The sequence below is a fragment of the Alosa pseudoharengus genome, unplaced genomic scaffold, assembly GCF_046254945.1.
Source record: "Alosa pseudoharengus isolate Yale_2024_CS ecotype anadromous, Long Island Sound unplaced genomic scaffold, YU_APseudo_1.1 YU_APseudo_1.1_scf_12, whole genome shotgun sequence".
NCBI classification, from domain to species: domain Eukaryota; kingdom Metazoa; phylum Chordata; class Actinopteri; order Clupeiformes; family Clupeidae; genus Alosa; species Alosa pseudoharengus.
In genome coordinates, this window is record NW_027468587.1 from 22,277,247 (window position 1) to 22,304,724 (window position 27,478).

A 27,478-nucleotide genomic window follows, 5' to 3' on the forward strand; every position below is an offset into this window, starting at 1 on the left:
GGTCCCTATGCTCCCCAACCTCACAGCAGAGGGGTCCACAACCTCCTCTCTGGTCAGATTTAAGCCCCATTATGCAAGAATTCTTATTAACCCCTTGTGACCACTTTTCATCAAACACTGGGCATCCCTTTAGTGTCATTTGCAGGGTTGATTTAATTTCATTAATTAAATGCACTACATTTGTCTTTTTATGTATCTCCTAGTAAAGCGTTCACTTAAAGCTATTGAGACTCAAGACCAGTGTCAAATAACTAGATAGATCCAGACAGGTCTGATGTTCCTTCATGCACACTAAACCAATGTCTCTGTCATGATTATTTTGTCAGTGACAAGTATGATGAACAGGATATTGTACTTTGTAGTTGATGGGCTTTACATACTGTCTCGGCACCTGGGGTGATGAACAAAGGAAGTTTTCACAGACCATCCTCCGTTTCATGTGTCCTTTCATAACAACAGGACAAGGCCATCCTGTTTTAAATAGACACATGATCGCTCAGAGCCGCAGGCTTAGAATTTTAAATGATATACCCCGACAGCCACGCAAGCTCTCCATATGTCATGGTATGTTCACCTTTTGCCTTTTCCAACGATCACATATCACTTATTCAGTGAGCTTCCTTTTTAAAGACCTGCGGTCTGTCACCCTGAGCAGAGATGGGTGGCTTCACGGCGCAGCTGAAGAACGCTCGCCACCAAGAGCTGTGAGAACGCCAAAGAGCTGCTCCATCTCCGTCCTCTTACGCCGCCATGTAAACGGCTGGCTTAGCGGCGCCGAGCGTATCACTTGAGCACCTGAGCCTGCATCTTTTGAAGTGCGAGACGAGTGAGCATGAAATGCACTCAGGACTCCGAGGCGCTTTATCGGCGAGCCATTGAGCTCGGCCCGAAGCTTACTTCAAAGGGAGTCGCTCCTCCAGAGCCAATGAATTAATCGCTAGGCCTCCTCGAAGAGGAAACAAACTTCGTCAGGTCATTCACCACTCTGACAAGCTGTAAAGTGTTTTTGTTTCTGAGGATGTGGGGAAAGCTCTTCCATGGGCTAATCGCCACAGGAGGTTTGGTGATTGAGTTGATTAACCTCACCTGTCCTATTTGACCTGCATGTGAGAAAACTTTTTTTTTTTTAAAGGGCTCAGCAGTTGGTTCCAAGGAAACTTGATCTTGGATCAATTCAATTGGTATCAACATATTTATGGAAATGGTCACACATATTAGTGCAATTTAGTGTTATTTTCACTTCTACATTCAGGATGTTAAATGCAACTATTTGACAAAAAAACATGAAGGAATAGAAAAAAGTAATAATACATTAATATATTAATTTAGGGCAATTGAAAGTCATAATCATATAATAATTTACTGTTACACTTTTTTGTGTTTATATCGCCACTTCAGCTGTGCCCTTCAATGAACACTTTATGTTCCATGGCATACTATCAATGTGTTAGATCAAGACCAGCTAGTTTCTTAATAAGGATTTACCAAGAATACATGACCAATTCAGTAAGAATAAAAAAATAAAAATAAAATAAGGACATAATAAATGCGTAATTATACAGACCTTATGGCATACTAATACATATGCATTAGCTATGTGTGAACGGCAAACATTTTCCCTAACTAAAAATAACAAAACATATGTGTTTTGTATATTGCATGAAAACAAATTAAATTATATAATTTCCTTATAATAAATAAATAATAAACGACAATCGTCTATTAATTTTCTTCAAAAGCAGTTTCTCTCTGAAGCATCAAATGACAAAACTGTGCTGAGTTCTGATAAGACCCTTCAAAGCTCAACGGTATATTCATCATTTTACACCACAGTAAAGAAGGGGTGATTTGGGATGAAGACAGCAGACGGAAAGTCCTGTACATTTTTTTTATTTAAAATTTTAAAATCATATAACCCATACAGTAACCTGTACAATTGAATTATTCACAGTGTGTTGAAAAGAAAAAAAAATATTCCTTCAGTTGCCTTTTTGACGTATACTTCAATTGATTTTTTATTTTTTTTTAGATAATAGTGGTTACCTCTTAACACATACAGCTACTAGGAAAACAAAATGCTCATACAAAACATTACAAAAACTATATTCATAGAAATTCAGCATGTCCACAAAGAAAACCCTGGTCGGTACCAAATGTATGAAGTGTTTGTGGATTCCTGTGAAATCATAACCAACTAGCCAAACATGTTAAATAAATTGATGCACCCTACTATCAGTTGATTTTTAACCACTTTTTACCACCATCAAATGGGAAAGGAGTTTTGGAAAAAAGAAGATTAATTGTCATTTCTTTCATACAATTTAGCAAAACAGTATACACATTGTTATAAAAGATGTTTATGCTTTGTAAATAGGACTGATTTGTATTACCCAAACTAAATCTTCTATATTTTTTCCTGTCATTTAATATACAGTAGATACAAATTGACATTTGATAACAATTCAGCAATTCTACTCACAATATAACAGATTTGTTCATTTCAGGGAGGAATGCAAGCATAATTGATCCAGAGGTTGACAATTATATAATCTTGAACTATATATTTAAAAGGACCCGCATGGAGCCCTTAAAGGTTCTTTGGCTTTGCTTCAGATGAACCATCTCTGCAGCAACGGCTTGCATACTTCAAACCCCAATAGTTGCTTTATGTGGCTGCTAACAACTTAAAAGGGTTGTAGAATCTATAAGAAGGTTCTCTGAAGGGAAGCCAAAAAAAACTTTCTTTTTGTCCCTCCAAAAGTGAATCTCAAATAAGAAAATCATCCAACATCTGATTACCCAATGCACGAATGCACTAGGTTGATTATGGAAAAAAGGACAACAAATCCACAGACACAATCATCCTGTAAAGCACTTCTTATCTATCCAAACCTACTACTCAGGGAATCCATCTCTACAGTAGAGTTAGATATATCTTACAAGACATGAACTGGTTGTACAGTGTGATTGCAAGCCATCACTTCTGGAGAAGGGGTAAGGCATTAGAGAAAGCAACATTGCCATTTGCCTATTCAGTTCATTATACAGTACAGTATGTCATGTTCTGCAGATTGCATTTAACATACATTTATACATATATTTTGTCTCTTAAAATTACCATGGGAGGTTGGAAATGGGGAAAGGAGGGAGATGTCAAACTCCCACAAATAATATAATGTTAATTATATACCTCTATAAAGTTGAATTTACCAAAATACAGTTACTTTTCTGCCATCTAATATATCCTCTACTTTGCCAGAGAGATTTAAAATTACTTAGGATTTGAATAACACTTGCCATTGAAAAAACACTGAGTCAAATGAGTTCAAGAAATATCTGTTATTATTTTGTCTACACCAACGAAGGTAAATTGGGGTAGTCAAAATGAAAAGCCAATGCTTCAATCACTTCCTCTTAACTGTGTGGACCTCATAGAGGCGTGCTGTTCTATAGAGCTACCTGGACAGAGAGGTGATTCTTTTAACACAGATTATATGTGTCGCTCCACACACACACACACACACACACACACTCTCTTACACACACACACACACTGATGCCGAAGGGACTACACTCAACATGCAGTGCTCTGGCTGTTTTTTTTCTCTGCACTGGTCACCTCTCCACCATGCCCCTCAGGTTGCGGTCTCTACCCCTGGAGTCAGCCCAGTGCTGGCCCAAGTCTGGTCTGGATGTGGTACTAACCCACTCTACCTTCCAGAAGCTGTCCACAGGCAGAGTTTGTTCCCATTTAATTTACTAATGCAGTGCCCATACAAGACATGGCTGCAGGCGCATCACATTCGGCGCTAGTCGTCATATTGCTGAGGTCGAGATTCGCCTAAATGTTTTTTTGTCCCTACAGGCACACTGTATCCAGAGCCCCAGGTTTGGTTTGAACCTGCGGCAGGTCTCGCGCTGACACACACTCATACTCTCAGCTGCTACCTACGTTTATTCCCATGGCTTGATTAATGTCTTTGATCCCTCATGATTACGGACACTTGATGCTTGGTACTTGATTACACTTAAAATTCAAAATGGGCAACAGCCTAATGTGAAAGCAGAGTGGACCAGGAAAGGATAGCTGACAGGCAGACAGACAGAGAGACAGACAAGCCCCACTCAAAGCTGGATGCCGGCAGCTATGACTTGCCTTGTCAACCAGCACTCTGGCAGATTGAAGAGCCTCCCCAGGCACAAAGCAGCGGGCTGGGGGCAGCACCAGGCGGTCAGGCCAGTCTGCCAGGGACCTCTCAGATCAGCACTGCAAAATGAATAAGCTAAATGGGGTGCAAACGCCAAGGACATCTATCGGACATTTGACACAAGTACAGGAACAGGTGAACACACACACACACACACACACACACACACACACACTCACACTCACACGCACACAAACACACACACAGGAGAGATAAAGAGAGATGCAGAGAGAGAGGAAGTAGGAAAAGTAGAGCAAGAGAGAGAGAGAGAGAGAGAGAGAGAGAGAGAGAGAGAATAGAGAGAGTGATGGGAACATGAAGGTGATGGCCTCTGATGAAAATGACCCTCTTTGTCTCCAGGCCCGCACTTTGGAGGGTGAATAGGGTCCCGCGAGCTGCACACAGGGGCGTGGACTGGACTGCCCACTCAACTCACTTCATTAGTGCTATGGGCTTGCTGGGGTAGTGCTACTGGTGACTGTGTTTTATCGACCACAGGACAGACTGACTAAACATGGCTAACACGCTGTTCTATAAGGAATTCTTAAAATGAGCTGTTACATCAGCATCTTAAATGATTTCCGACTGATGTATATGAATATACCTATAGACATTGGGACAGTCAAACCCCTGAAGAAAACTGTGTTTTTCTTTTCAAAAATAGTGATAGCCTCTTAGCATATTTTATCAGTAATAGCCACTTACCACAATGTCTCTAACAGTGGACCAAAAAGATTAGAAACATACTATATTTTTCCTGGTGAAAAGATAATTCATATGCAAGGCTGATTTCACCTTTTAAGTACAGCTGAAAGTCAAACCCTTATAAAAACAAAACGTAAAACGGGAGCCACATATTGTTCATGGCTGTGGATGTCTTTTATGTTCATTATGTAATAAGCAGACACTAGGGAGAGACTTGTGTTATGTCTGTCCAGTGCACTTTCACAATGCTTATATTCATGACACCATGTCACAGGCAGATCTTTGGCAATCGGTGAGTCACTCTCTTGGTCGTGGTTATCATGTCCTCTGTTGTTGCTTCAGTGTATGAATGTTTGAAATGCCTGCACACCAACAATGTAGCAAAGCACAAATCAATCAAAATCACCTCTGACCCTGACTTAAGTACAAGGAGGGGTTGTGGGGTGAGGGGCAAAACACACACAACTCACATTTCATTTCTGGGTATGAAAGAAGTCTCTAAAAATCCCCTAACTTGTTTTTTTATTGTGTTGCTTGGGAGATGTCAACCCTGTTCACTTTGTGCATTCGTCTTCTCATCTGGCGGAGATCCTCGGCCGAGCTGTCCGGGTCGTGCAGGAGAGAATTCGGGAGAAACTCACGGGGTCAAGCGCTGACCGGTAGCGAACGTCGCCTAGGCGACGTCACTTTCCCAGCTGGCTCATATGCACCCAATCTGACTCTCTGTCTGTCGCAGTCGACCCGGCGGCCTTCGGCAGCCGCGCTAGAGATCTCGGCCCTTTCTGCACAGTTTGAAAACCTATTTCCCCGCGTCCCACAACCAGGACAGGGCTGCATCATTTCACCACAGGATCACAGGAGTGTCTGCTTGTATTTTTAAACCACAACACTGATTGGAAAGAATCTAATGTGCTGTGTTTTGGCCTCTTGAATTTCCCAACAAAACGTTAACCCCCGTTCTGTCTCTCTCTAGTTAATTTATTGCCATGCTTACAGAAGCCAGTTAGTTGTCTGTCCGTATTCCGTGAATCCGTTGAAGTGTCTCTTAAAATATTACTTTATACTACTTTGTTGACATTAGGGCGCTGTCTATTTCATTGATTACTTAATGGTTGTGTTTGTCGCCAGAGTGTGTCTCATACGTAAACATTGGACATTGGTTGTAGACAGTTTCTCTTTTGTTATTTGTTTGTGTGTTTGTGGTCTGGTCTGTCTGTTTTTAAGTTTACCGTAGTTGTTTCCTCCGAATGTCTGCCATCACAGAAAGGACACGGAGCGTCCTCCCTCTCTCTCGCGGGTGGGGTAGAGTGGCTTGAGGATGTGGTCGGTGGTGCTTGCGTGGTTGACGGTGGCGGTGCCGCCACCGGCGCCGCTGCCTCCGTTCTGGCTGGCGTGCATCGCCGTCGTCATGGTCTGCGTCATTGTGGTCGTCGGGTGGTGGTTTCGTAGGTCTCTGCGGCTGAGCGTGAACGTGGCGAAGCCCTCCGGCAGCGTGCCGTAGTCCCTGGCGTCGCCGGCCGCCGCTCCGGGCACGTGCCGCAGGTGCCCGTCCCCCAGGCACGTCATGGAAACACGGGCGTCATCCCGGCGCTGCAGCTCAGGCTGTCCTTTCCCGGCAGGCGACGGTCGTTGTAGGTGTGCATGTTGATCACCGCGTCCGTCTTCACCGTGAGCGGCCCCAGCGACGGTGGCGGCGGCGACAGCGGGAGGGAGGCCAGCGGCTGGTGAGGCTTGTGCTTCACGCGCCTCTCGCAGGTGAACGACAGTCTGATCTCGTCCACCACCGCATTGCAGAAAGACCTCTTGAGGGAAAAAAAGGCCCCAGGAAGGAGGAGGACACAGGCCACACAAGAGAGAGGTAGTAAGTACAACGCCGTCACCGCACCAACATCAACATCAACAGCTGTGTGTGTGTGTGTGTGTGTTTTATGTGTCACTGATTTGTGGTTTTGCACATTTATGGGATCTCTCTCTTTCTCTCTCTCTCTCTTTGCCTGTCAGCATTAAGAGTGTTTTATGTAGATAGATATCACATCCTACATACACAGAAGCTGTTTGATAGGCTGCATAACACAAATTAGCAAATTATCTTTATTATTATACATTAATTTCCATGTTGCCATGGCATTCTGCAATATGATATTTAATTTCATAATTGAATATATTATATTTGTTATGTTTTTTACAATCAATACAATCATAGTAAGGTTGATGTAGTCTCAAGAAACCATATAACCATATACAACACCATTGGATAAGATTAATCAACTATTTGAGAATATTAAGAGCCATATTAAGCTTGACAGAGAACCACAAACATTACAACATTGCAGTTTTACCATAATGCCATTTAATGAACTATTATTATACGGCTCTTCACAATGCTAGTAGAACGCTAGCATGGTGCATCATGGTGTGTTTCGCCCTGTCAGGACTTTACCGATAATGACCGGCATTCTATACATTATCCCTTACGGAAATCATGCTACATTCTACTTCAAAAGCTACTTTATCCTTTTGATAATGACTGCCTGTGCCTGTAAATATGACATTTGCCATGTTTGAAAAGCACTTTATATTTATATCGGATCGCCCCCTATTACCACAAGTCCCGTGTTTCCGTCCTCTTATGTGTATGTGTCACTTACTATTCATTTCTATACAAACTAAGACGGCTGATTCCTAAAGAAATGCAAGCACCCACACCATAAGTGTATCTAAATTAACTATGTACTGTACCAAAAATTAAATTTTACCGTGACTCGTAGAGCTATAAACAGTCTTGTAAGGCTGTGTGTACAAATACGCTTGGAGCTCCAGTGGAATTTTGAGGTAGCAACGAGAATTCTCAGTCTAACTGTTCATACATTGAAAGGGTGGAAGTAGACGACCCACTAGGCCAGCACTAACCTACGAGCGTGGTAAACAAAATCGGATATTTCAGGCAGTAAAAGCTCCGGTAAGAACCAATCCAGATTTTGTTCAAATCTACACACATGGCTACTGAAAAATGTAAGGCTAATTTATCAAATGTTATTTTGAAGTATTAAAAAACATCGTTGTTTTAGAATTTTTGGACGAAATGGGTAATAAATGGAGGTGTTAAGATAGGTCAGTCATTTAATATCAGTGTCCTGGTATTCCATGTCCATCTCTATAGTTTCACATTATACAGATAACTACTAAATAGGTAAATCATCCACTATTTTTAGAATCTGTTCAGATACAGTAAAGTGGAAGAGAGAAAGAGAGCACAGTAGCATTTAACTTCAGATATATTTGCGTACATATTTTATTTGCCTGTAAAAGCCAGACCTTCCTCTTCAAATTAAGGCCCTTTTCTTGCAACATGATACACAGTTGTTTGTACCATATTTATGTCTGTGCAGAGAATTGTGGTATAAATATCCTAACGCCTTTAAAACTGGTCTCATTAGGTCTTATATGTCTCTCTGGTCTGCTCTCTGCAGTGATTTAGCTCCTCTACCTCCCCTCTCCCATCCTCCTTAGTCTTTCAGAAGGACAATAATGACGCTCTTTCATATCAAAGTGCACAGTCATGGGAAAGCACCTAAGTGACTTTTGAGCTATAATTTCCTTGAGCAGAGTAATTTTGATAGCACCAAGGGCACCCGCTTTTGGAAACATATTGCTAGCATTTAATGTGCTCAGCGATGTCGAAAATATGCTTGAGAATGATGCAAACCGGGAGGGAAAAAAGGGCAAAACTATGAAATATGATGTGCAAGTCAAATAACTGTGCAAGGTATCACTTTTGGAATTCAGGGCTTAGAGATATGACGCGTCAGTCAAGGCTTTTGATGTTCTACATAAATATCTCGTTGCAGAAATAGCAAAGGTATCTCTGGAACATCTGCTTAAGAAATGTCAAATGATCGGCAGCTTCCGAGTCAGCCAGCTGACTTTGTTATGTGAGTAGCGCTTTGATTGTGGCATTCTAGCTCCTTATCCCCTTAGAAGTTAAAATCCTGACATATTACACAAACAAACACTATTTCTCTTCAGGATAAAGATGTTGACAATCTGCAACACCCCAGACATGTGCATTTCAGACACTTTTATCTTATTTGTTCAACAAGCCTAGAATATTTTTCATGTCAGTAAATATTGTTATTGTTGTCCTTCGTAGGCGGATGTCGCATCTTTAAATAAACCTAAGACATTTCAGGGTATATTTTTAATCCCCTGAACTGGGCACCAGAAGGTGTCTCAGAATTTACCTTAGAATTTATTCCAGAATGGATCTTCTGACAGGCAGGCTACATTGAACAAAATGCTTCCACTTTAATCAATGAACCTGGCTACACCATATGTGAGAGTGACACATATGCCCCACAGCGATTCCCAAAAATAGAATAATATCCTATTCATTCCTTCATTCAGCACATGCATTTCGCGAATGCTCCGCTTGCCTCTCATGTTCAGTGTAGCGCTGTCTGCAGGATGCATCTTTAAACTTGCATCCTATTGCAGCCTAGAACACGCCTCGGCATGCGTCCTATTGCAACCTAGAACACGCCTCGGCATGCACCCTATTGCAACCTAGAACACGCCTCGGCATGCGCCCTATTGCAACCTAGAACACGCCTCGGCATGCGTCCTAATACAACCGGGAACGCGCCTCAGAATAAACGTGCCTCGGGATGCGTGCCACTCACCTGCTCCCTCTCCGCTGTCTTCCTTAGCTTGTAGACGAACTCGCCGATGGCCACGAAGACGGACAGCACCAGGCCCGAGGCCAGCACGATGAAGATGCCGCCCAGGTTCTGGATGCTCATGGGCCCGGCCTCGTAGCGGGTCTCCTGTTGACAGTGGTCCCCGTTCCACCACTTCTCCTTCAGCATGTGCAGACGCCCATCCTCCATGATACTCAAGATGGCGATGCTCACTTTGTCACGGTACGGCGAGCCTTTTGGGGAAAATCGAGAGAGAGAAAGAGAGAGAATGAAAGAGAGAGAACGAGAGAGGACACAAGGTCCACATAAAATCTAGTTAGCATTGATTTGGTTTCTGCGATACCAACAGAAAGGAGAAAAGGCCATAATGTATACAGAGAAATACTGGGTGCTTTAACCTTAACAAATGGCTACACCAAAATATGAGCTCATTAAGTCACCATCTTCTGCACAATAAACGCATGACAACAATGCTCTATCTTAGTGTTACATGCATTATGGGCTGAATATGTTGTGCAATTAAAGATTAATGATCAACAGAACCCCCCCGGTCTCAGTGGGCCATCCATACCACGGCGTCAGACCGCATTACCCCGCCTGCTCCCCCCCAACCCCCTTCTGATATGCTTGCGGCTTACCCTTGGGCGTGCCGATGCCATAGCCTTTGCTGTCGATGATGCCTCCCACTTTGGTGAGGTTGCAGTTCCGGCGGGTGACGTAGTCTATGGTGGTGGACTCCATCAGCAGGGCGTAGTCGGACTTCAGGACCCGCTGGATGCCGTCCTCGATGGATTTGACCAGAGAAGTGCTCTGCCGGCTGCTCATGAACGCCCACATCTTCTCGAAGGTGGACACCCTGGACCTCTGTGTAGGGGGCAAGATTTCATACATCACTCACATTGTACATTACATTACAGTGAGACCCTGTTGCCTGTACCAAGGGCGACTTAAGGCTTCCACACAGCTTTGGACTGTCTGGACTCTTTTACACTCCTGTCCTGTGGCAAGAAGAGGATCGGATCACTTACAAGGACCCTCTTCAGTCTTCACACAAGGATACAGTGTGAATCAGTGGTCATTTATAAAGAGCTGACAGCTTCTAAATGTTAAATAAGCTGGCTGGTCTAAGTCAAAGGGAATGGAAGGTGACAGGGTATTATTTCTATAGTGCTGCAATGTCTTTCCTGTGATAAATACAAGTTTATGTTTGCCTTCAAAGAAGAGCTAGTCTTTGCAGGTACACCACATCCGTTATTTAACTGTAAACAAACATGGTTTAGTTCAATGCTCTTGTCACTGACCCAGAAATGTTGTCACCAACAAATAGAAGCTTAGAAATAGATATGTATTGCAATTTTGTATGGCATTTTTCAAATACAGTTTTTTTTTTCTCAAGTGTGCTTGCTCTGTTACACCCATAAACCAGTTGATTTTTCAGTCGACACTCTTGCTGTTGACAATGTTCTCTTAACCTTGAACACCTCCTATTCTTTCTGACACCTAAATGCTATTTTCCTCCATGTCTAGTGACTTAATTGAAAGTGGATGAGAATCTGCCTGAGCCTTGCACTCTGACAGAATGAATAAATGACAGAAAGACAAAACTGACAGTCACCTTTTCAAATAGCCCACAGAAGTTGTTTCCTTTCTTGCATAGACTTTCATGTATATTTATTTATATATCAAAATCGAGCACCAACACATTTCTGAACTGAACTAAAAAAACACCTTTTGTAGCTGAAGGGTTAATGAAAACACTGTTGATGGTGGCAATAACGGTGTGTCTCTGTTATGGCAGACTGTTATGGACCGTCTGACATTTCATGCTATTGTACGCTGAGGTTACATTAGATGCCATGGCTAATCTTAGATAATTACCAGCTTGGTTCTCTCCTCAGAATCTGAGGTGACACACGAGCTAGAAACACTCAGCCTGACGGCCTCTCACATTTGGAATCAGAACACAGTAAATTAACCTCCCCCCCTCTTTCTCTCTCAGGTTGAGCTTGGGAAATTGCCCCTCGGAATCTGTGTGAACCACGACAACAAAATCAGTTCCACGCCACCTGTGTCAATAAGTTCCAGTCCAACTTGCAAGTGCTGTCTCTCTATCTCTCTCTCTCTCTCTCTCACACACACACACACACACACACACACACTCTCTCTCTATCTCTCTGTCGGTGCAGAGTAGTGGGAGGTACTTCAGATGAAGGGCTCTAAAAGCTCTGCAGTAATTACTGACACCTGCCTATATAATCTCATCATCTTTAGTGCTGCAATCACACATGCAGAAGGAGAAATCAAATGAAGTAAATCCAGGACAGTCACTGGATCAGACAAACAATATGCAATGATTTCAAATGCATACAGATGACAATAGCTGCTCTTTGGGAATGATAACATGCAATGCAAAATGCAGCATCACATTACAATTAGCTCTCAAGGAGCAGAATGCCAGTTGGATTGAGCACCAGCAAACTGTGATAATTGTACCGGTAGTGCTCTGCCCCCTACAAATCACGTTGAAAGCATTGTCACTGACTTTTAGAGAACACTGGATCGAGCATCTTATTACAGCTGACACCATTTTTCTTAAAACCACTTGTGTTTACTTTGGGAAACTGAGCCAGTGTGGGCAAATCAGGTAAAAGGTTTTTGCAGCAGGATATGTTGTATGTTACAGCTACAATAAAACATAGACCGGCATAAACATATGATAAAGTTGTTTAATATACTTGAGAACGTTGTGAATTGTTGCATGTAAGTCTAGGTGACAGGCACGAAAATGTATATAAGTATAAGTTTATATACTCTTTTGATCCCGTGAGGGAAATTTGGTCTCTGCATTTATCCCAATCCGTGAATTAGTAAAACACACAGTGAGGTGAAGCACACACTAATCCCAGCGCAGTGAGCTGCCTGCATCAACAGCGGCGCTCGGGGAGCAGTGAGGGGTTAGGTGCCTTGCTCAAGGGCACTTCAGCCGTGCCTACTGGTCGGGGTTGGAACCGGCAACCCTCTGGTTTAAAGTCCGAAGCGCTAACCAGTAGGCCACGGCTGCCCCTCAAAAGCATGGCACCATGGAAAATATGTTGTCCTTATTGTTGATAGGATGAGAACATTCAGTCGCTCGATCCAATGTTCTTTGAGATCAGTTGTTTCAACATACGCAATGCAGGATCTGACTGAAGCATTAATGGCTTGCCAGAACCACCCTCAATGAATATCATTCTTGCCTTGTTGTTGACAGAAATTCTGTTGCCATGACAATTAAAAATTGTAAAGTGAGAAATATGTACTTTTTTTGTTGTATAGCTACAGTGTATCAGAGAGAAAACTTAAAATAATAAAATAATGTACGGAAAAAAAAACCTTCGGGTAAAAGCTGAAAGTTTGGAATAGAAATTCATTAAGATGGCATACTTCAAACGGCCCACAGAAGTGGAGAAACTGCGGTGCAGGAGACTTCGCTTTTGGGAATTAAGATCTAACTAGATATGAGACAGTGTGTGGGGGAGTGACTCTGTTTGCGGCACAGTATAGGTTTCTGAAACGTGCAGGGAGTCGAGAGAAAGGCCTTTTTGAAAAGTTCTCTACAATTGGAATACATAATAAACAACAAGACAGTTTGAATCCATAATTCCCAGCTTTTTGTACATTTGTTTTTAGGGGGACATGAGGGGTACTGAAAAGCTCAGGTGAGCCACTGAGACATCGAAATGGCCCACCTTAAAGAAAGTCATGGTGGCTCCATCCCGCACCACGCCATACTCGATCTTGGTCTGCTTGGCCAGGTCGTCGGCCGAGTCTACAGGCGAGTCCATGCGCTCCACGGTGAGGAAGGCGGCCAGGTTGGCCGTGTATGAGGAGATAATGATGAGGGTGAAGAACCACCAGATGCCACCAATGATCCTTGTAGACAGGGCTTTGGGCATCAGCTCTGAGCCTTTACAGAGAAGGGCAAAAGATTGGGTTAGATGATGCTAGATTCAATCAAAGTCCATTAATAAACATGTAAGTCATGCATGAATTAAACATTGGATGTCGTTTTTATAAGTGACTCATATTTGTAAGTAATCTACTAGTGTTATATGATGGAAAAATAACTAACCATTTATCAATAACTTGGGAATCAGTTATTAAGCATTTACAATATGTTTTAAGTGGCTTGTAAACTACCAGTAAGTAATTTGCTAATGCTATCTAATGAATAGTAAATAGTTAACTAGTCATTTTGTAAATGGTTTGTTAACACACCTTTATATAAAGCATTACCTGTTATTTTAAGGAGAAACTAGCTCCTCCAATTATGCTTACATCAAAAGCATCCATTGAGCCATATTAAAATTGTATTTCCCGCACAGACCTCAGAGGTCAAGGTCGCCACATACAATAAACTAATATGAGAGTGGTAAAATTCAGGGGTTTGATAAAGAGGCTTTATGAACGCGGGAAGAAAAGGCCAAATGCTAGCCACAACACACCCCGTGGGTTTAAAACAGCTAATCAGCACAGCATAAAAGAGAGAGCATAATTCAGGAGAGCGAGCGGTATCCAGGACTCTCTCATAAAAGTGATGGATGCTAGCCTAGTCTCCCTAGCCAGTTCATGCCAACAGAATGCTAAAAAAAGCCAGTAAGAGAGGACTAAGGAGCTGGCCAGACAGCACCTTTTTTGGAAACAAATAGAATTTTAAGCGGGCTGTAATAGCTAAAAACGGGCATGGTGGTGAAAACACAGAGGGAGGGAAAGTAGAGAAGGTGTGTGTGTGTGTGTGGGGGGTGGGGGGCTAGAATGACTCCTGAAATGGTGGTATGCAGTGAGGTCAAGATGCCCTCTAGTAAGAAACGTCCAAAGACATGTCTCAAGACAGTCACTTACGCCCAGGGAATTGCACTTCTAACACAGTTAACATTGAGTGCTTACGACTTAGACGTGTACCGCATACAGTTTGAGAATTGTGATTTATTTCCATTTCTTTAGAAGAAAAAATTCTACAAACGGATTTGCTGAGTTACTTTATATGTTTTAGCAGCATGCATGCTGACTGAACACTAAGTCTCCAAACCTCTGTGAGGTTATGAAGGTGTAAGAAATGCAGAAAACCTAAAAATGAAATTAACCACAAGAACCTGAATTAGTAAATAACCACATGTAAACATATAAGAAAATCCCTAAAACGGAATGTGATTAATCAATTTGAAACCATGAGGCTTGTTTCAAGGCTTAGCTTTGCACATCAAAGAAGTGTGTACCCCCATATGGAATCTCAGAGTCTACTCCACACAACATCAGTGTTATCATATGTGTCTCAGGTAATTCCAAAAACACTACAAAAATTATACTTCTGAAAACAGGCCCTGTGAGGTGTAAATCCCTTCATATGTGTCTATATATAATGTCCATATGCGCCATAAAACATTATATTCCTATGTATGTCTTCTTAATCACCTCATAAGCATTAATCATTTTAATGAAACATATGTTCATAGAAATAAAAAAAGCTATTTGTCAAAATTACAAGGTGTTGACAATTGGAGTGTTTGGTAGTAATGTAAGTGATGTTTCTAGTTCTACTGCTGGACTTTCCAAATTGGCATTTGGGAACAGAGCAGAGATGTGACTCGATTTAAAGCTACAACAAGAGCAAATGGATACAGCACCAAATGGAACCCAATGGCACAAATGAAAAGTAAACAACACAGAATGGGGTGTTGGAGAGCCGACAGTGGACAGACATTGTCAGTCTCAGGAAACTACATAAAAATGAGGCATTACCCAGATTAGAGATAATGAATTAAATAAATGCAGCTCTCCAATCCCCATTACCATCTTCTTTCTTTCTCCACTTTCCTCTCTCTTTCTCTCTCTCTTTCATTATCCCTGCTCTCTTTCTCATTCTGTCTCTTTTGCTTTCTCTTCTTCCCTAGCTCTCTAGCCTTATTCTCTTTCCTTGTCTTCTTTCTTTCCCCCCCTCTCTCCCCCATCCTCTTCCTTTCCACCTCTCCCCTTCCTCTCAATAATACACATAGAATGCACTGCATCGCCTGGGTATACATCGTATCTAAATAACTTTGTAATTAATACATACACACACACACACACACATGCGCACACACACATACATGCACACACACACACATACCCACATACACACACATACCCACACACACACACACACACACACACACACATACATACCCCCCCCCCCCACACAGACACACACACACACACACACACACACACACACACACACACACACACACACACATACACACACACACTACGCACCCATCACAGAGGAGATTGGAGGTGAGCACATTTTAAATGTGACTGCTGTTAACAATGAAACATCCGAGTCGCAGTTTGTTATGCTGACTCCAAACATCTGGCTGCCGGCATTAGGAGGCCGGTGCACGAGGCAAAGTTGCAAATGGGCCCCTGCCTGTGAGTTATTCTCTGCGGGTTTACTGCTGAGTGCTATTAAATGCACTGCCCTGCTTTTCACTGTCATGTTCTCTTCCCCACGAGCGGAGAGAGGCATCACTGGAGTCTCGGCGAGCCATCTCCCCCTGAGAATGATTACCTGCGTTTAACATTCTCTCCTCGTGGATAGCAAAACAAAAGAGAGAGAGAGAGATAAAAAACAAAAACCGAAGACAGCGTAATACAATAAGCACAGCTGAAAAACACGATGCCAGGGGCCACAGTGTCTTATTAATCTCTTTTAAATAGTGCGGCATAAAGTCTGTTTTTAATCCATTCGGCAGAAAAACACCGCACGGAAGCCCAGCAGGACGACGCCGAGCAGCTGAATACGGAATGAGGAGGACAAAGACGACACTGATAACGCTCGGCTGTGGTGGCACACCTGCAGGACAACAGCAAGAACAGGCTGCGGGAAATGCCAGATAGTCAGAGCTTCTGCTGCAATGATGCATAATCATGTTTTTTTTATATATAATCTGGCAAAACTAATTTTCAACAAGCACCCCTTAAGAAAAAACAATGTTTTACAAACATGACAGTGTTCCTGCAGTTCATCACTGCATGTACAGTACTGAAGACAGTGAAAGCGGTGTGCTACAAATAATCAGCAGATAATCAGTTTTTACTACAATGTTTGTCACGTATGATAATGCCAAAAATTAATTATAAACAGGTCAAAGCAGTATCGTTATGTGGTTACATAAAACCCACATTATAGAGCAGAAATTAATTGCAGAGAAATGCAGATCCCTTCACATCTCATACCTCAGCCCTGTAAGCGATATCTATGACAAAAATCTGCTACGACAAGTCGAATGATTAAACATGAAGTGCCCCAGCAACATACCGTCCTGATGTACGATCATTAGCATTTTAATATAGCTCCGTCTCCACCGCTCTTGGCCTGGGGCAGCTGGTTTAGTGAGAGAGCAGAAGGCTAGCCCGTGTGCAAACATCATAAGCACTTCCACACTGTTTAAAGTTGACATGGTGGGGGGAGTGTTAAAAACATGTAGCCCAGCAGTGAACGTTACACAAGTTCTATCTGTGGGGTGATGTCAGTTTGAATTGGTCTTAAAGGCATGCATGCAACCATGATGGAGGTGGCATGCCTTAACCATAGAGATTACATGTATTAACCATGTGGTTACTTGTGCCTTAGAGGTATACGCTACAAAAACCAAATCACACACAAAAAAAATAACATGCAATAATACATATAGTGGTCATCTACAGTATTTTGTATGTATATTGGAGGTAAAATGACTCATTGACCATTGAATGCAGTCTATAATGCTTATAAATAACATTCAAAAGATCCTAAATCTACTAAATGCATCCTTTGTGTAGCTTTGCAAAAATCTTGATTACTGTCTGTATATTAACTGGACACACAAGGGCAGAAGATAAATCCTCCCTGTGTTTATATTCTCAGGTGTGCTATCCCAGTAGATGTGTTCACCAGTGTAACACTAGTATCTGTGTGACATTGCAATAAAACACTGAGGCGATGTATCACACAATGTGTACACATAAACCAGCAAAGTCCTCCTTTGTCATGTGCCTTGGGCCTCTCTCTCTCAGTCTATCTTCCCCTCCCCGTCTTTCTCGGTCTCATCCATCCACTGTCTCATTCTCTGACACAGTCAAGTGGTAGGATTTTCCCTTCGAACTCACTGTTGAGCTGGAAATGATCTGGGAGGTGGGGGCTTGGTTGTGGAAATGATCTGGGAGGTGGGGGCTTGGTTGTGGGAGCTGCAGCAATCTTATGCCTAATGAATAGCACATCACATTTTCCATCCTCTCAGGCAAATATCCCCCACGAAAACAGCACCAGGCAAACCCAGCTCCATTTGTCTTCTTACACTGGTTAAACTTTTCAGTACATTGACTTCTATCTTTCTCTCTCAGTCTCTCTATTTCTCCCACTCTCTCTCTATGTCATAGTCTACAGTTTTACTATCTTTTATGTAAAGTCATCTTTTGTTTGTTGGATTATAGGGAAGTCTCGTATGTTTTTTATAACATCCTTACCCTATATATTTGGAGCCATTAGATTAAAAATGCATCCTAGAGTATGGATTACTTAAACTAATAGATTTGAGAAGCAAGATAAAGCCATTACCCCAATCTCTCTTTCAGATCAAATTTAAAACTGGAAGATTGCCAGGCATGTTAGATAGACGGTAGATAATGATGCTGCAATGTAAAAGCAGAGAGTGCCTTTAAGTCGTATGCATGGTTAAGGATCTCTATACTGCTTATGTTCATTAGCAGAGTCAGGGTCAGCCTTAATTTTATCATGTGATCACACAGCATGCGACAGCAGTGTTTAATGAAGATGTCCTCATTATTTTCAATTACATTCACCCTTGATTAATACATCAAATCACATTTCCACAGATCACTGCAACAAGATTGATGGATTTAAAATGGATTTGAGTCGGACTAAGATGACGGCTGTGTCGTTTAGTTCGAATCAAGATGCTTTTTTTAAATGGCAGCGGTGGTGGCGGTGCTTCTGAAGTTCAGTCTGCACATGAAAGGGGACGAGTATCTCCAAACTTCAACCCCAGTCTCTGCCCATACGGGTAAAGAGTCACTCTCCTCTGTCACTCCGCTTTGATCCACGCCACCACCTCTTGGCCGTGACATGAAAGCAAGGTCCCTGGCGTAGGCTATCCTAGCCACAGTTTATGAGGAAACAAAAAAAATGCCCACTGCCGGGCCGCCGCCTTGTCTCCCCTCCCACCCAGCGCGAGGGTGACAGGTGTCTGACACACACCCTCACCGCCACAATGACAATATCATCTTTTGTCATGGAAGACTTACTTTCACTTGTTCATGACAGACAGGTTTTGTAGAAGAAAGTCAGAAAGAAAGGTCGGTGGTTTAAAAAAAGCAGGCGAAGAATGAGAAAGCCTGTAGCTGTCAGCAAATGGGTTTTCGAGACGGCACAGAACACGTTTTTTTTTTTTTCTGGTGAAACACAGAGGGAGGAGGGAAGAGAGAAATAAGAGAGAGAGAGAGAGAGAACAGAGGAGGTAGAGAAAATCCATATCTGCTCCATACCTTGCTGCATGAGGGAGCCGACACCAAACCAGAAGCTGTTGAGTAGGGTGAAGTTGTTCTCCACCACGTCAGACCCAGGGTTGCAGGGGTGGGCATCGTACCACTCGTATGGACTGAACCTGACCACCAAGACACAGACGCAGCGCAGTAAGCACAACAGGGCCAGAATATGGCACCCGCCAATACTGGAATAGCACACGGTAGCTAAAGTTAATTTTAGATCATGTTACACTACGTACAGTAGGTACACCATCATGGATTCATATTTCTACATTGAAAATCTAAGTCATTAAGATTTCTTATATAGTGAACTTATATTTTACTGTACTTAATTCCTGCCAAAACAATCAAATAATTTCTAACTGATCAAGAGGCATTCCATGACTGGGGACATCATGGCAGAACCCCACTCTAGGGACTATTCAACTCTAGTCATCACTCTGCTACCCCCACCACCTCCACACACAGTAAAAGACAACAGATGCAACATATATTCTTATTTGCATGCTATTTTGTAAACAGTGTACGACCCATAGAGAACCTAGTCTAAATATATCCCTCTAAGGGTCTCTTGTAATTACATATGCTTGGATAAAACATTTTGTAACTAATTAGTGAATATGCACAGTACACAGCGTTACCACAGTGAGTGTCAATCAATCAAAATTATGTTTTGTCCACTCAGTTGTATGGAGATTTATTTATATAGCACCATGACACATGAATATGTCTCAAGGCGCTTTTACAGAGCCCAGCTTCAAGCATTGAAGAGCATTTGCCTGGTCTGTGGATTTCTCTCAATGCCATGTTCCTTAAAGCGCCTAGCCATTGGACAAATGACATTACACAAACGTTACATTTTCACCACAAATCACTGTGCTTTTTTCTGCGTCCGCCAGTGTGGTGAACACGAAACAGAGCATGGCGAAAGAGAACTGCTGCTGCTCGCTATAATGAAGCCCAAACATTTGGAAGGGGATGTTGCTCAGCGGCGTGGCGCCTCCCTGTTGAGCTCTTGATGGAGATACTTAAACTTGTGCCTCTCCAGCCACGGCCTCTTAATACCTCACAACGGCATGGCTGGGAGACAATAGAAACCAAATGAACTGGACCCTGCGATGGGGAGCGTTCACTCAGTATGTTTCCACTGGATTAAAGGAAGGAGCAAATGAACATAATGCAAATGAATGGCCATCTGTGCCTGGCAGAACATATGAGAGATATGAATGTTTTCGGGGGAGAACACTTGAATAAAACACTGATTTAATTTGTAGGGACTCTGGTTGTCTGATTCTTGCGGAAGGGTTAAGCTATAGCACTATGCGGAAATGCATAAGCTGAATTCGGGGCAGCACATTAAAATGCCAAATATGGCAAAATGGGAGGCAAAATTTGAAAAATGGCTTCTTTAAACATGTTTTTAAAAAGCCTACACAGACTCGAGAAAAACCTCGGGTAGTTCTTTAAACATCTTTTCAAACAGTGTGTGCTTCATAAATCTCTCTCTCTCACTCTCTCTCTTTCTCTCTCTTCCTCTCTCTTTTTTGGTGTGGAAAGAAAGCCAGCCACTTTTGCAGGCAGATGGGAAGATAAAACATGCTAAATGTCAGTGCCTTCCTTTCCCTGAAATTAATTTGAATAATTTCCCGAACATGATCAGATTATCCTAATTTATTCAGAGTGTTTAGCTGCCAGAAGAAAAAGAAGAAATGCTTTGGATCCCTCATATCTAGATATATCTTTCTTTGAAAAAAGGCCTTTGGTTGGAAAAAAAGGGTAAAATGCCCCTATAAGGCATGCATTCCACACCTCCCGCCAAAGCTTATCAGAATATTGAAGTTTGATGACTTTGGTTCTCCCTTAGCTGTTGAAAGAAGCATAAATCCAATAATAAATGAAACAAACTTTCTGAAATACTTGTAGTGGAAAGCACTGCAGGTCTCTTAACATGACGTTGATTTCCAATCGCCTTGTCATTGGTGAGATTTAACTGTCAACAAGAAAGCCAATATTTCACACAAAAAAAGACCAGGAGAGTAATTAAAAATTGAGAAAGGAGAGATAGAGAGAGAGAGAGAGAGAGAGAGAGAGAGAAGAGAGAGAGAGAGACTGCTTGTCAATTCTGGCTGTTTTCATGGTCAGACACCTGAAGCAGTAGCTTTCTGAAAATTGAAACTTCGCCAGAGTGTTGGTATTAGAGGAGATAAGAATAGAGAGGGGAAGAGAAAGAAGAGCGAGAGAAAGAGAGCGAGAGAGAGAACTGCCCATTATTACACACCTGCTGGAGCATAACAGTGTATCCACGCTAGCGAGGTATTGGAATCTTCAATTTGTATCTGTATGGTCTCTCTATTCTTCTCTTTGTCTAATTTCTAATGTATATTTTCCAGGCTATGGGCAGTTTATTGAAGCATTGCTATGAATCATACCCAGCACCTTTCAGCTACATCCTGCAGAACATGCACCTTAGATTTGGAGAGCACTGATAGAACAAGCTCATGCGGGAGACAAGAGCAGTTTCATCACATTTAGCACTCAGACAGTTATGATTTATTCCTCTCATCCATGCGCGCAGAGGCACAAGCTGATTCTGCGTGTCAGTGACCTGCAGTCATGGACATGACGAGAGGGGTTGTCGGAGATAAAATATGAGCCTTGAGTCTGGCAAAACATATATTTCTTTTACCGTTCTACTGTGATTGCTCAGTGAAAAACAACACAGCGACCTCTACACAAGCGACTAAAGGTTATGTCTCAATACAGTCAACAGCATGTAGACAAGTCAAAGACTGATGGCATATGTAAGACAAACACTCACTCTGATGACTGACTGACTGTTTAGTGCACCTGACACATGGACACTCCAAATGCACGCGAGTAAACAAGCAAAAGCAAGAGAGAGGGAGAGAGGAGAGATGGAGTGAGTGAGCAAGTGAAATGCAGGTTGAGACAGAGTGAGGGAGAGAGGTATGGGATCCTAATTCTTATAAAACCTTTGCCCTTGGCTTGTAAAATCTGCTTTACTGGACTCGTGAAGTTTGGTGTATCTGTATACTCACAGACGATATTTATGTGCTGAATATGCTCGCAAATAGGCAGTTTTACAAATTTAGGGCGCCGTTATCACCTGCTGTAAAAGGCCCTTTCTTTGTGACAGCAGTCTCCGAAATTACCTCTGCTATGGTTGATGGGGCCCGGCTGCCGGCGTGATCTGATTTCTCACTTGTGTCTTTTCAGTGGGTGCTGAAAAGACGAGAGAGAGGGGGGGAGCGTTCCTGAGCTGATGAGTAGCCTACAGCTGTGTCCTCTTCTCCGACAGAATCCAACCAAAGACTCATTCCCTCAGAGCTCTCACTCAAGAACCACTCGGTGGTTTTAGGGGCTTCATACATTTTAAAACAATGACCACCTGGTGGGAGGTAGAGCGAAGGCGCTTGCAAACCCTTTTTCTTTTCATTTCTTCTTTTTTAAGGTAAACGCTTCAACATTTATAAGAAAGTAAACTGAAAGAACTGAAAGTTTGAAATTGTTTGTGTGTGTGTGTGTGTGTGTGTGTGTGTGTGTGTATGTGTGAAGGTATGCACATGTGTCTGGTGTTTTATCTGGCGCCTAAGATCTCAAAATGATTTCACTTTGCCTGTTGTCCCTGGCTGCCCATCTCACCTGGCGATGACAAATAAGACGCAGCTGACGCCCAGGTAGGCCAGCAGGATGTAGACCCAGATGTCGGGCGTCATGGGGTTGAGGAAGGAGAAGAAGCCGTTGTTGGTGTTGTTGGGCTTGCGGTACAGAATGCTGATGCCCATGTTGAGGAAGGGCTTGGAGAAATCCACAACCTTCTCCCGCAGGTAGGTGATGGTGAGGGGGGCCACGGCCAGGTCAGCTTTCTATGAGGCGAAGAAAGAAAAAGACAAATGCACTCAGTCACAAAGCCAAACCCCGTCAGACCTAGAGGCCTCTACACCTCTTCCAGCAGCTCACAACAACGCAAGATAAAATGTCTTTCATCTCCAAAGTGCTTACCTGTTGTGCTGAAAAAAATGTTATTATGTGGGCTGAAAAAAAAAAACTCTTCCCATGAATAAACATTCACTGCTCTACAAGTGTACTGCCAAAAATTTCCTGATTAAAAAAAATCATGCTCTGTGAATGATTGTTTATTTTGAGCTACAGTGCATACGGAAAGTATCCACAGTGCTTCACTTTTTCCACATTTTGTTATGTTTTCTCATCAATCTACACACAATACTCCAACACTCCACAAAAAAGTACATAATTTACATAAATTATGTAATATTATTCAGACCCTTTTTCAGATCCTACTTCTATCAATGGTCCTTGAGATGCTTCTACAACTTGATTGGATTCCACCTGTGCCTAATTTAATTCACTGGACATTATTAGGAAAGGCACACATCTCTTTATATAAGGTCTCACAGTTGATGGTGTATGTCAGAGTGAAAACCAAGCCATGAGGTTGAGAGAATTGTCCGTAGACCTGCGAGACAGGGTTGTGTGAAGACACAGATTTGGGGAAGGATACAAGAAAATTTCTGCAGCATTGAAAGTGCCCAAGAGCACAGTAGCCTCCATTATTCTCAAAAGGAAAAATTTAGAACAACCAACAGTCTTCCTAGATCTGGCCGCTCAGCCAAACTGAGTAAAACTGAGAAGGGCCTTGGTCAGATAGGTACAGGTTCGAGTCCGGCCGTGCGCAGGGCCAAGCTGCACAATTCAACATAACACATGCATGTGAGCGGCATCACCTTGGAGCCAAAGTCAAGAGTGTTGACAGTTGAGCTAAAATTGAGCTAACTTATAGATGCAGTATTCCTGTATTAACAACTAAGTTAAGGCTTTGTGCCCTTATGTAAAACTTAGTGAGAAATAATTACTAAAACTTTGGTTTGGTAACCAAAGAATACTAAATCTGAGCTCATGTAAGATCTAGTTCAACCATACCTAAATGTGGTAAACAATGTCTAAAAGTCTCTCATTGGCACCCCGCCAGTTCAGCTCAGAAACCTACCTGGTGGTACATTTGGCTGGGTCTGAGAAAACGTTCCCAGAGGAACATTTTGCTAATGAGACCAGACCAGGTTGCTTTTAATTCAGCTGAAAGTTTTCATAAAGTACATCAATCAAACTGACACTTTCCTCAAACCCATCAGCCTTAAAGGTCCTATATGAAGAGACTTTTATTGTAAAAAAACATGAAATGACCATAATGTGCCATCAGAGATTAAGAAAACATCCTACTTTCAAATACTGACTTCACTGACAACAATGGTACAGCCAGGATATACACATTAATTTGTGGACCTAAAATGCTGTTTATATTTGGAGTTTACCAATCACCCAGCTAGTAGTATTTCAATCTTCGAGTTGCCAGATTCAATCAAGAGTTCAGTAGATGGACCGAGATGGCCATATTTGCAAATTAACGTCATTTATTTGGCATTTTAAAGCTTGGATTTTGTGAAAGTTAGCAAGAAATAGACACTGTAAATAAAAAAGCTGTTATTAACCCCAAAACATGTTTGAAATGTTGTGTGAGCCAACTATCTAACATTAGCAAGTTAGCAAGCTAACCCTCTATATAGATCATATATAAAGTGTTCTGTCATTGTAATAATAAAATATGACAAAATACTTTTATGACCCTTGCGTTTAGCTTGGTTCATGCGGGTTGAATCCTCAACCAAGTAGGCAATCCATTCTGGTGGAGGGGTCGGGGGGGGGGGGGGGGCACTCTTAAATGTAGCAAATGTAGCTGAAACAATTGAATCAGGGCAACTTTGAGATGTTCCTGAAGAAATGTGAAATAAAAAAGGAATGCAGTTCATGAAATGCAAGCGCCAGCGTAGTTCTGCTAGGAAGACTCCAATACGTCACTTATTCATTCATTACCTCTAACAAATCGGCCGTCCCATCTGTCTTTATAATGAACCGGGTCACGTATCTGTCTTGCTGCTTTCAGATACAGACTTTGACGTTCCCTCCTCCCTCCCCAACCACCATCAGTTTGGTCCCCGTCCAGCTGTCCAGGGGGTAGGCTCCGCCCCTGCCGTCTCACTCCGGCAGGATTTGCAGGGTCTGATCGTGCGAGACCTGGACCGAGGACGGGGCCTACGCCAAAGATTTTTCATATTGCCAACTGTCATGTTTGTAAATCTTTCTATGGATTAAATAATTAATTCTTATGCATAATGTTGCTTCCCGAGTCTTCCTGGCTGAACAAGGGGTGGTGAGTCGCCATGGGAGAAAGGCACTCAGGCCAGCCAAGATCAACAGAGCTGATTGTCCTAAGGTGCTACAGCTAGTGACATGGTTAGCCTACTCTCCTCTTCCTCTATTGAGTCCCCCTCTGTCTTGTATAGGAGAGGGAGAAAGAGAAGGGGAGAGAGAGAGAGGGAGAGAGAGAGAGAGCAAAAGAGAGAGAGAGCAAAAGAGAGAAACCAATATCAAGAGAAAATAAGCTTGCAGGTGACTGGGAAGCTTTTCACCTGCCCATCGTATCGGGCTGCATATTTAGAAGGTCACCATTAACATGGCCTCCCTCTGCTTCCGCTGTCTCCAGGGTTGGACGCGAGGTTAATGAAACCAGCTGCCAGGCCCACGCCTGAGCGCCTCCTTCCCTCCCCTAACATGATGGAAGTCACAAAGGAGCTCAGACCTCCTGCTCCTCAAGGGATAGAAATGCACACACACACACACACACACACACACACACACACACACACAAACACACACACACAGACACACACACACACACACACACACACACACACAGACACACACACACACACACACACATACATTTGGCTATTTCCCCCCCATTTTTTTGCTTTATTTCAGTGCAAGCAAGGCTGTCACTCCACTTGCTCCAAGTTCTTTGACCCGTTGTTTCAGTGAAATGTGCTGCAGCAGCGGTTTGAAGGCAAATATCCTTGTAATAACTCCTGTTCATTCTCGCCAACCCTTAGAGATAACGTACAGTCCCTATAGAAAGCGTACATTTGTTTGAGAGACGAACGCAGCAGTATAGTGCTGAAAGGATTTGCGCTCCAACACTGGTCTCACTTCACCACACCACCTGCTAAGGAGACAGAGACCCAAGGACAGAGGACAGTGGACAGAGACCCAAGACTGCTGGGGGTACATCAAATATTTACATTTACCGCAGCCAACCACACCAGTGGTCTCAGATGCTTAATGGTGTTTTAAGCCCCCACCGTCGAATTCAAGGCAGCGCTGCGACCGTCGACTTCAAGGCACCTAACCCTAACCTTAACCCTAACCCTTGCCTAACCCTAGTGCCTTCCATGCAGCGCTGCCTGGAAGATGACGTTGGGGCTTAAAACACAAAACACCGCCTCAGACTATACACAGCCCAGGTGATAGTGTAAGACTTGGGCTAGTTTATCCATATAATTCATAATCATTGACCTTCTATTCAGTAACTATCACTGGTTGTTGCTATGTAAACACATTTGACTTTGACTCTCGTGCACACCCTTGATATACAAATTCGATTAACCAGTGAGATAAAAAAGTACATTTCCATTAATATCACATTCCTGTCAAAGCTTCAGTTAACACTACCCAGTTCACACCCACACACTTCCACTCGCTAGGATAAAGAACGATCCACACCATATTCAGGATGGTCCACAACATATTCAGGATGGTCCACACACCATATTGTCAATATTCACAGCATTTTCCCCCCAACTGTGAACCACATGTCTTGTTACCGTTTCAGCTTCACAGTAGTTATTTTTACACTAACGCACCTGATGGTATACCATTCCTTACATCCATCTGTTCGCCTTATGGAAGACAATCTCCCAGAATTTCCAATAATCATGAAAATAAATCTGGACTGCATGTGCGTGCATCGTGTTCTCTCGATTACAGCTATATTAAATGAGCAGCAGAATCAGCACTGGCGTTGGCACTAGGAGCACCAGGCACTCACACGAGCAAATAAAGAGGCTTTTCATTAAAGTATTCTCCCAAGTCCAAAGCCCAGCTGCTATCTAAATACACAGACAATGAAAGTGCGATACTCCGTAACCTTCCTGTGTAACTGTCTGGGCAAAAGATTAATTACCGTGACAGAAACAAATGATGTGCTAAGCCAGCTATTAATACTGGCGTTGTGGCATGATTAATGGGATCATCTATTGTGGCTGAATCTGGTTGAACAAGGCCGCTTGCATCGTTTGGTGTTTTTCTTCACAGCGCCCTTTGGCTCGGGCAAGGGCTTTGTGAGTACGTGGGGAAGAAAAGAAAGAGCGCCCA

The 27,478-nt window shown here is 42.7% G+C and overlaps 1 protein-coding gene across 1 annotated transcript in view; it reads right to left on the reverse strand.

The window, feature by feature from the left end:
- Window positions 1–6,170: 6,170 nt before the first annotated feature.
- grik3 (glutamate ionotropic receptor kainate type subunit 3) overlaps window positions 6,171–27,478 on the reverse strand; it is a 107,282-nt gene continuing 85,974 nt past the window's right edge. Inside the window, exons 11-16 of the mRNA XM_076279468.1 lie at window positions 22,835–23,058; window positions 19,172–19,290; window positions 13,339–13,556; window positions 10,249–10,474; window positions 9,593–9,843; window positions 6,171–6,713 (exon numbers count right to left, since the gene is read on the reverse strand). Coding sequence (XP_076135583.1) covers window positions 6,171–6,713; window positions 9,593–9,843; window positions 10,249–10,474; window positions 13,339–13,556; window positions 19,172–19,290; window positions 22,835–23,058 — 1,581 coding nt within the window. The remainder of the gene's footprint in view (window positions 6,714–9,592; window positions 9,844–10,248; window positions 10,475–13,338; window positions 13,557–19,171; window positions 19,291–22,834; window positions 23,059–27,478) is intronic.